This window comes from Oryzias melastigma, linkage group LG24, assembly GCF_002922805.2.
Source record: "Oryzias melastigma strain HK-1 linkage group LG24, ASM292280v2, whole genome shotgun sequence".
NCBI classification, from domain to species: domain Eukaryota; kingdom Metazoa; phylum Chordata; class Actinopteri; order Beloniformes; family Adrianichthyidae; genus Oryzias; species Oryzias melastigma.
Window position 1 is genome coordinate 13,021,849 of NC_050535.1, and position 10,722 is coordinate 13,032,570.

Sequence of the window (10,722 nt, forward strand, 5' to 3'; positions counted from 1 at the left end):
AACTTACCGGTCACAGGAAGTTCTGCTTACATCGGAACTTAAAGACTCGTTCCCATGAAATGATCTTTTTTTGTTTTTTTAACATGTTTTAGTGGTATATTTCTGATGGAAAACATGAATAAAGGTTAATGTTAAAATTTACTCAAATCACAAATGAAAAAGTACACTTAGAAGAAGATATTTGTTGTATAGAAAAACTGAGTGAGGATAGCTCTTTAACCCTCTTTACGCTGAACGTTGCTCATTTTCAACATACCATTAGATCTAAGAAATAATGAAAACATCTGGAAAACAGTCCAAAAGTCTTCAGGGTGAGTTGCAGCTCCACACATCTCTCAGAGCTTACACTTTTCAAAAAATTGGTCCTTTTTAGCTTCAGGCTGTTCATTTAGCCTGGAGAGGAAGCACAAAACAACCCTTAATGCACTAAACAAACGTTTTTTTTTCACCTAAGTCATTTCAGACACCTTTATAAATATCTTTCAGATTTTTCTGTAAAGAATGATACCATCTGATTTTTTTTTTTTTTTTATCCAAGGCGGGCCTCGAACTCACGACCTTCTGAACGGTAGCAAGAGGCCCCAAGAGGGCAGCAGCCGTCGTGGTAACGGTCGTTCAGAAGATCGCGAGTTCGAGACCCGACATGCGCAATCGCAGAGTAAAGCTTCAAATCCGACACGTGCATAACAAATCCGTAAAAAAATGTTGGAAAACATCTGAATAAAAAACAAACATTGTATTAAAGGGACCACCTATTTATGTCTATGTTGGATGGAGGGGTTTTGGATGGCTGTGAACAAGGAGTCAGAGACTCAAAGTGCTGTGACACCTAAGTGAAAATGTTTGATGTTGTTTTGTGTTTTTTTTTTTCAGATTTAATCAACATTTCCAATCTAAAAGTGATCAATTTTTTAATAGTATAACTTTGAAATTAGATGTGTGGAGCTATATTTCATCAGAAGAACACTTTCAGCTGTTTTCCTGATGTTTATTCACTGCTGTTCAGAAGCATCAATTTGTGTCTTAGCTTGTAAGTTGCAGATAATGGGTTTATTTTTACAACATGCTTCTAATTATTCTATAATTTTTCCGCACGTGTGGTATTTGATACTTTATGCTGAGTTTGCGAACATCAAGGAGCTCCCCCTGCCTGACCCCTCCTCCCTGCAAGTCAGTTTTGTCACATATCTTTGGCATGTGGGTGTCTCAAAAGTCAAAAACACTCTGAGACTCTCAAAGTGTTTGTGTGAAACTCTTCCACAGAAGAAAACTAAAGTAATTTTTTTTTTCAACACAGTTTTTCAACCTCAAGTTAAATCGTGTGTGAGTGTAACATTTTTAACACACAAGTTAAGGTTTTTGTCAAGCAAGTTCTCACATTAAATTCCACAAATATACATTTTTCTCACATGTTCCTCTTTTTCCTGCAACTTTACATTCAGTTTTACATGTGTGAATTAAACGTGTGTGTGTGATTCTAGCTTGTGTATTATTTGAGTTTGTATGTATTGGCACATCAATACTAAAATACTCAAATACTGCTGTACAAACTCAGTCATCTTATGGCATTTGTTGTATTTCTGAACATTTTTGCAACAAAGACTCTAGAATTCAGAAGTAAATGCATAATTTCTGTTCACAGCAGGATAATAAGTTGTCAGCATCTTTCTAATTGCATGTTTAATGGCATATTTTTAAAAGTATACATCAGAACAATTTCCTCACATTAAGTGAGCATGTAAGCATAAATATAAAGCTATTTTTCTCTTTAACTTCTTGTTTTTGTGTAGTTTTGGGAATAGAATGGGGATTGTATGTGAGGCTTTTGGGTCACTCAAACAAGAACGGTTTAGTTCACAGACAACAAAGACACTTTTTTTATGCAGAACCAGACTTTTTAGGTTGGTTTGTTCTCTTCTTGCTGCGTGGTTGCATCACATCAGGCCTGGAGCCTCACAGGAAGTGGGATGACTAACTGGGGATGCTTCTGTGCGAGCGCCGGAGGGCCCGGAGCGCTTCCACTCCCAGCTGAGGCACCGCGGTCCGCACCGGCCTCGGACGGATCCCAGCATTCCACTGGGCCAGCCTGAGCCAACTCCCGGGGTCTCGTGAAGCCCAGCTGGGATGGCTGTGGGTTTGAGGAGGAGGAGGAGGAGGAGGAGGAGGAGCAGGGGAGGAGTGGGGTCTGCTGCTGGAGCTCAGGAACATCTAAAAACAGAGAAAAATAAGAAATCTTTCAAAATAAAAAACCTTCACCATCATTCATGATGAGAACCTGTTCCTAAACCTCTCCTGGGAGATGGAGGTGCCCGGCATTTATCACCCCCCAGACAAGCAGCACCATTACTGTGGCTCTGTGGCAGAGATAAGTAATGGAACAGCGTTTACCAAAGACTTGGCTTTGCGCAGTTTGTAAGCGCTCTCAGACAGAGTCTTCCTCCCACCATCATCCTTCTTGCTGCTGCTGGAGGTGGAGGCTCTGCTTCTCCTCCGCCTGCTGACACAGATCACCTCAGAGTGGCTCTGGCTGAGCAACCCGACAAAACCCGACCCCTTCAAATGTATTTTTACTCCATTTACTGTAAAAATAATAGGTTTAACAATGCATAATAACCTTTAACATTTGGAATAAAATATCTTAAATATCTTCCATTTTTGTTTTCCAAATTCTGCATCGTTCTGCTTACTTTTCTGGACAAGAAAATAATTTAATCCAAATTGGTCTCTATTTATGCAAACATTATTTATGAAATTTACAAAAAAAAATATTGCATTTTTTGTGCAAAAAAATAAATTTCCTGTAAATATTTGGTCTGGAAAGCTTGGTTTAAATTCTTGAAATTATTTTTTTTTTTAAATCAAATTGGGTTCATGTAAATAAATTGTGTTCTGGATTCGGCCTGCTTTAGTTTAACCCTAAAGGTCAACTCAGGGGTCATGTCCTGCAGGCTCACGCTCTCAGCGCCTGCTCCATGGGGTCCAGGTTGTTCAGGTAGTTGAAGCGGACGATATCTTTGGGACATCTGTCGGAGTCCCTCCATGGTGGCAGAGCAGGTACCGGTGTCTCCTGCTTCAATCTGGTTCTAGATCTGGTCTTAGTGGTGGTTCCTTCGGTGGCCAGTTCTGGACCCTCGCTTACAACAGGAGGATCTGGAATAATCAACGGCTGGAAACCAAAATAACTTTATTTTGGAGTTTTTAAAAATGTTTTAGAGCAAAAGTGATTCAAACTGACCTTCAACAGGGGGCGTTGCAGGTCCTGGGCAGTTTGGATGTAATGCCTCTTCCAGACGCCTTGCTCAAAGGCAGTTGGGGAGAAGTCGACGCACCATCCAAGCTTCAAACACTTGGGCATCCACAGCTGGTCCAGCTCCACGATGCTCCTCCAGTTTCAGCTCACCTGTTTAACCGAGATAGAGATCCCCGATGAGCAGGCCGGTCCAACAAACCCCACCGGAGGACTTCAACGCGTGTACCCGGGCGCATCGGCAGAGACTGCGTGGGTCCAGGAAGGAGAAGATGTAGAGGCAGATCACTCGGGGCAGCAGACAAGTGAAGTCTGCGGCCTGCAGGGGGAGCCGTCTGCTCACGGTCAGGCTCAGAAACCTGAGCTGCTCCTCAGCACAGCTCAGCAGCAAGTCCTGCAGCACCGCCTTCCTCTGACTGTCAGACCACCTATTGAACTGGAACACCTTTTGGGATAAACAGCCCGTCCTAAGACTTCTGGTTAACGTTTGTCACATGCCCAACTCACCCACTTTGCCACTAGCTTTCTCCTCTCTTCAAATATCTAAAAAAAATGGATAGTTGTAATAATTGTGACACCCATTTCTTACTTGTCATTCTTTCAAAATAAGATTAAAATATCATTTTTAAATAAATATTCTGAACCTGTGTGTTGGCCAGCAGATGGTTCATTGGAGTCCATGCGCTGCGCTTGGTCTGCATTGTAGCTCAGCACTCTGACTGAAATGTTGTATTTTCCTGGTTAATGAAAAGTGATATAGTTCACCATTTTGGTTTTTCCGACTCACCCATAGATGAAATGGGTCCAGCTGAAGAAAACGTGCATAAACGTGCATGCTGTGTTTAGCCTCTTGTGTTTGTGCATCCAGCTCCCTCGACTCTTTACTTCCTTGTGCTCGGTTGACTCGTTGCCATGGAGACGGTGAGTCCACCACAAATGCGGGCTGCCACGGTCCGTTACACCCCAGAGGTGGTGAAGTCCTAAAGAGCAAACAAGAAGTGGAGACCTATTTTGACTTAATGTGATCATAAAGGAACCAAGAACATCATTAATGACCATTTAAAAAAAGGTGAAATAGTTCACTTGTTTCATATTGGAAATATTTATTATACTTTATTTTCTTAAAAAAAATGGAAAAATGCAAGAACATTTATTGGAACAAACTAAAAAAAAATAAACAAATGTCATAGCCAAAATGTTAATTTTGTTTAGTTTATTTTTACCATTTTACAACAAAACCTGCCCCCTAGTGGCCACAAAGTAAAGTTACTTGATTCCATCAAAGGTTTCAAACCAAACCCTGTGAAGAAGTAACAAGATGATGCTCCTCTAAACTGACTCACTTGAGAAGAAAGCCTCCTAGTGGTTGTATAATAAACTGATGAATATTCTGCTTGTTTTATTAAAGTGCTTCAATCCGGAAGTTTTGGAATTTCTCATTGATTTTGATTTATAGTGAGCAAAATATTTATTATTTAAAAGGTTAAAGATATCTCTTTGCTTCAATGATTCTTGATTTTTTTTTTTTTTTTTTTTTTTTTTGCTCAAAAGACAACATAGGTAATTGTTCACCTTTCAAAAATTATGTTTTACGTCTTATTTTGAAAATGCCAAGGGTGCATTAATGTCAGTACACATTACTGTCCATATTTTTTTAAGTGTTTTTATTTGTGAATGTATTCTGTGGCAGACAGAAGTTTTCATTTCGTGGTTGTTGGTCTGGGGTGGGCGGATGCGCGCAGCTTTAGCCGGTGAACCTGCTGTGCTGATGATGGTAGAAGAACAATCAAGTTCCGCTCACACGAGCAGCAAACCGGAAATTGAGGCATAAAACCTTCAGCGTAAAGTTCCCATGCCCATGGTGAAAACAAAACAAAACAAATGTAAAACCATAAAACTTTAATTTAAAAAATGACATATTTTGAGCTGTGTTTTAAAGACTCATAATTTAATATGACACCTTAAATGATTCATTACATCACCAACCCAATCATGCTTTGGAGTTGTTTTAACAAAATCTTTCAACTGACCAATAAATGTGCTAATCTAATATTGGAAATCTATCTATGTATTTATTTATTTGCATTTTAAGAATTTAAAATTGTGTTTAAAATGTTACCTATAGGAAGTCAAATTATCAGTTAGTGCATTGCTGGTTTAATTCCGGCTTAATTTAATTAAATCTGGAGACACATTTGCCTGTTTGTTATCTGCACCCATCTGTTTGAGTTATGATTTTTTTATATCTTATTATCTCTTTAAACACAATACAATAAAAGTCTTAGAGTTCCCTAGAATCTGTAATGTTTTAGATATAAACAAAACGGATTGTCAGAAATTATATTTGCTGTAAACATTACTTATTGTATTTGCACAAAATTAAAGTAAACTTTTTCCATTTATTTTAGTGGTAAAACTTTTTTTTTTCTCTGCTCTGATGTTATGTCACATTATGTCAAAATTTTGTAAAATAATGAACCTTTATTTATTTTATTTTAATTACACATATTTATAATATTTTTTTCAATTATGTATTAAATCCATCTAATCTTTTTGGTCAGTATTTTTTGTTGCCCAAACTACTAAAAGATTCAATAGACTTGTTGAGGAAGCTTTTGTTTTGGTAGTTCATGCAGGAAGTAGGCTTAAAAGCCCGTTCAAATCTGACGGTGTGGCTCCTTTGGGGGGAGAGAGACAGGGAGGGGGAGAGAGACAGGGAGGGGGAGGAGGGAGCAGTGAAAGGAGGAGGAGGAGGACAGAAGGAGGTGAGGTGAGGAGGGCCACTCAGTCATTGTTACCACCTCGAGGACCGGCTCGGACCTCGCAGCTGCTCGTCTGCTTCAGGAAACCCGTTCAGGTAAAGTTAGTCGATGTCGGTGGTTTCGTGGGCGCGCGCGCGCCTCGCCCCCGGTGATTACCGGCGCGCGGGGCGAGCAGGGAACCTTTACTATCAGTCAGGATGATCCGAACTGTCGTCTTTTGTCTGCACGCGCCGCCTGACATCTTTCCATGTTTTAAACTTCTTTTTATTTTCCTATTTAAAACCACAATATTAATGTAAAATAAAATGTAATTAACCGTGTTACATTGTTTTGAAAATCTATCATTTCAACAATGAATCCGTATACTCCGGAAGTCGCTAATTTAGAAACTATGATACTAATTTTGCAATAATAAAAAATATTTCCATAAACTCAGTTTTATTTCTTTGTGAACAATTATTTTTTATTGTTTTTTCGAAGTAAAATAAAGGACCTGCTGTCATGGGTGTGTACTGACATGTATATACACCGGAAAATAAATAATAAAACACGAATAATAACAAAATAAACAGGGGCTTAGCAGAAAAATATACAGCTTTATACATAACAAACTGTTTAAAATGATGCACAAGCATAAATTAAAAATTTCCCCCCAAAATATTTTGGTATTATGATCACTGAATTTTTGTTTTTTAATTATCACTGAGATCTTACAGATCGAAAAAAAGTCTATTATACACAAAATATGTTGTTTTTTTTTACATGTGAATTTTAATATTTATTTATGACACATCATAAATAAATACATTTTACTGAAGCCATCTGAACAGTTTTAGACTATTTGCAATTCATTTTTTGGTGCGAATTTTAATTTTTCATCATTATTTCTGTTGTTTTCACATTCAGAGACCCATCAGTGGCAGTTTGCATCCTGGTCGTCCAGTAAGGAAGCTGAAGGAGGACTAAAACACTTGGATGTTCTGGAATCTGGACGGCGATGGATGCATCCGGCCTCAGCTCCGCCCGTGTTGGATTATGCGGCCCGACCGGGGCGCTTTCCCCATGAACGGAGCAGATCTGCCTCTTTAGCGGTCCGTCCTCCCTGTGAATGCGCCTCATCCGTGCGTGGATCAGCATGGACGCGCTGTGGGTGCTCGCCGTGTCCATGCTGACGGCGTGCGTCGCCATCCCCATGGATGCGGCAGCCGGCAGCCACAGCCTCTTCACCTGCGAGCCCATCACCCTGCGCATGTGTCAGGAGCTGCCGTACAACTCCACCTTCATGCCCAACATAATGAACCATTACGACCAGCAGACCGCCGCCCTCGCCATGGAGGTACGGTGCCTTTGTTTTACGTCCTCACTTGTTAAGATTCAGGTATGGGGGCGATGAGGAAAACAAACCTTCCTTTATTTTAACCCCTCATACTCTCTGGTTTATATTCTTTATCCAAGTTTGTACTCTTGTACTTTTAATTTTTCTTCCCTATTTTAAGAACATCCACTGCATTTATCCATTCTAGGTTACAAAAAACAAAAACTTGCAAAAAATGGAAACTTCCTGTTTGAAAAAATGTAATTAAGCAAAATAATTTCAGTCCCCATTTACTTAAATTGTGTTTTCATCAGCATTTTTCTAATAATGGAGGACATGTATAAAGTAAATTAAGCTAAAAATTCAATTTCTGTGTATTTTTCTATTTAAATTGTTCTAAATTAAGAGAAATAGTTTAAAAAAGAGCTGGGCAGGCTATAAGCCACCTGCTCCACTTCGCTGGGAAGAGGGAGCGGGGTTGCTCTGCACCAGTGGTCCCGCCCACAACTCAGAGGTGAATTTCTAATGAACTATTTTGAAGAAACTATGTCTTAGAAAACGACACAGGTTTCTTGATTTTGGATAAAAATTGTGTAACTGTAATTAAGAAAATCTTTTAAGATGGTGATCGGAGTGAGAATTTTAGAAAATTTACAACCAACATATATGATTTAGTTAAAAAAAAGAAAAACATTTTCATCTCTGTAAATGGATGTAATATTTTATGCGTGTTAATGATTTTTGTTGTTTTTTAAATCTTTTTTATGATAAGATTCATGATAATCTGACTAGTTTCTGAAGACCTAAACATCTAATCTACCTGCTTGTTTGCCCCGCCCTCATACGCGTCTAGAATAATAATCTACGGCCAAATCACCAGCTTGAAATCATCTTATCAAACCTGTTTCACCCGGCTGCATCAGTGCACTGCTGTAGTTGTGTCATCCTCTTAACAACATGGACTGCTGTGTTGAAACAATCTCACCCATCAGTCAGGAAGGTCAGACTTGAACATCAGAGTGGACGCTTCGCCGCCAGTCCATCTGCACGCTTGTGTTCATGGTTTGTTTTATTGTGTACGTTTGTTTGCATCCTGCTGCTGTTTGTCGTGGCTCTGGTGAAGGTTGTGTTTACCCTTCGACCTGACCCCACCCCTCCCCTTCCCGCGGGGATATGCTAGCCATCTGTGCCCGCTTGCTGTAATAGAGGGGGACGAGGTGGAGGGTAGAAGGATCAGCGTCGCTGCGGTTACGTAACCTCCGAACGCGGCCAGCTGTGAGAGCATCGCCACAGCTGCGCCATCGCTTCACCACGGCCTCATCTTCCTCATTTAGTCACGCAGACTCCTCTTTCCGGAATAATCGTGGTGCTCACTTGGATCGGTCATGGATGCACCATCAGGTCTCTTTCAGCAGCTTCCTGCTCAGATCCAGCTTCTGGAGCAGAACTCCAAGCCTGCGAGGCGCCGAGGGCAGCCAAGAGAGAATTGACAGTTGATTCTTAAAAGGGAATTTGGTCTGCTTAACAGCCATGACCGTGATGATGAATGCCGAGAGAAACCAAGAGCTGGACCGCGTCCAGATCCTGCTGTTCCAGTCCAAACCTCATCAGGTTTTTACCAGATTCTCCAGCTCTTCGTCAGGCTTTGAGTTTAGGAGGTGATTTATCATCACATCATTAGAGATCTGTAAAAACTTGTTAAACTACACTCTAATGAGATTTAAATGAGTCTCCTTGTGCATGAATGTGGATCTAAATCAAAGCAAAACCATATTTTTTTGCAGCTCCTTCTGGTGATTATCCTCTTTCAGTCTGTCTCTGACCGTCGTATGACCTCGCAGCTGAAATGGGATGGGAGCTCGGGGGCTTGGGATCGGGCTATTATGATGCCCGGTGATGGTGTGCCACATTCTGGTTAGGGATGTGGGAGCGTGGCAGATCTAAGTGGCATCACAAAAGAGAGCTCAAAGAAATGGGCTCAAATCCTCTTATTTAGACATCAGCGCTCCAAGCAGTAGAGTAAAAGGGTGGACACCTGAGCAGGAGGTGCAGCGTCCAGCCAAAAAACTGCTCCTTTTTTTACTCGTCTTTTGTTTAAAATGTGGAAAAAGTGGCGACAACTTATCCTTATAGTGTTAAGAACACATTTTGCTTAAAAAAATGTCTATTTTGCAGTGACATTCATGGCCTACGTTTTTAAAAATATGTAAATCGAGACGGATAGTTTAACAAAAAATAAATCCTTTAGACATTTTTATTTTTAATTTACACTTTTGACAAAATAAAACAACTTATTTAGTAAGAATAGAAGAAGAATTTGTGCTAAAAGTCCTGTTGTGACACATATTTTGATATATTTAAATTATCTTCCCAACTAAGACTTTAAATGTTGTCCTGTAAGCAACTCCGCCCCCTCTTCCCCTTCCCGTTGCTAAAAGCTTACACTCTCTTCTGCTAGCTTACAGCCTATTATATCTCCAGCCTAACATTACAGGTGAAATAAAATTGGCGAGCAATTTTGGAATTATCCAACTATCCAGATTCCAGGTCGGACGAGGAAAACGAAGACGTTCGTGGATCTATTTGTCTGCAAGTGGATTCATCAGAATGGAGCTTGTGACCTGTCGGTCAACAGATACGATCGTTTCTAAACATTATTTTTTTGTTTTTTGTAATTCTTTGTAATTCTTTGTTTTGAGCTGCCAAAAAGAAAAAAATATTTAGGAATTGACTAAAAAAACAGCCCAAAATGTGAATCAAATCACCCAAGAACTGGATTTGTAGATGTGTGTTGGAAAAGCTCACAGATCGTTCTAATGGAGCTTGATGAAGAGATAACAATCTGGTGAGGATGGTTCTCTCGATCACACAGGAACACAAAGACTAATAAAGGCCTGTTTTTTAATCTGCTTACCCTCCTCCCCCTCTTCCTCCTCCTCCTCCTCCTCCTTTTTGAGGTTGGTAAATCAACCCTCTTGTCTGGGGTTTACAGCAGATAACTGTGTCATGTTACAGCACACACTCCACCCACTGTGTGTGTGTGTGTTTGTAAGGGACAGTGATACCTGTTTGATGCTAACACCGAGTGAAAACACACAGCAGTGTACAAAAGATCTTGTGTGTGTGCAGACGTGCTGCGATGAATCCTAGCCGGCGTGACCCGGCCCATAAAGGAGCCTCTTGTTTTTGCTAATGTCCGACAGCGTGTTTATGGGTCGTTGTGAATGCAGCTCATCTGGGGCTCCAGAACCGCCGGAGCTTCTCCAACACTTTCTTGGCAGTGAATGACACGGCTGATCGGTCAGCCCGGGCCTGCGCGCGCCCCCACTCCCACCCGCCTCCTGCGCCTCCTTTGTCCTCCGCCCCTCAGCGCGGGGCTCACCCGTTTCCCAGGAAAC

At 40.7% G+C, this 10,722-nt stretch overlaps 2 protein-coding genes across 3 annotated transcripts in view; one reads left to right on the forward strand and one right to left on the reverse strand.

The window, feature by feature from the left end:
- Window positions 1-1,661: 1,661 nt before the first annotated feature.
- Window positions 1,662-4,273, reverse strand: fbxo16 (F-box protein 16). Its single transcript, XM_024291875.2, is given in 8 exon segments — window positions 1,662-2,208; window positions 2,389-2,494; window positions 2,955-3,166; window positions 3,236-3,400; window positions 3,477-3,683; window positions 3,755-3,790; window positions 3,892-3,966; window positions 4,035-4,273. Coding segments are annotated over 7 exon segments (1,020 nt in total). The 5' UTR covers window positions 3,949-3,966; window positions 4,035-4,273; the 3' UTR covers window positions 1,662-1,971.
- A 1,640-nt stretch (window positions 4,274-5,913) lies between these two features.
- Window positions 5,914-10,722, forward strand: part of fzd3a (frizzled class receptor 3a) — a 16,077-nt gene continuing 11,268 nt past the window's right edge. The window contains exons 1-2 of one of the 2 annotated variants that reach the window (XM_024291869.2): window positions 5,914-6,104; window positions 6,916-7,345. In XM_024291869.2, the coding sequence (XP_024147637.1) occupies window positions 7,118-7,345 (228 nt within the window). In that variant the 5' untranslated portion in view covers window positions 5,914-6,104; window positions 6,916-7,117. The remainder of the gene's footprint in view (window positions 6,105-6,915; window positions 7,346-10,722) is intronic. The other variant, XM_024291870.2, reaches the window with a different exon arrangement.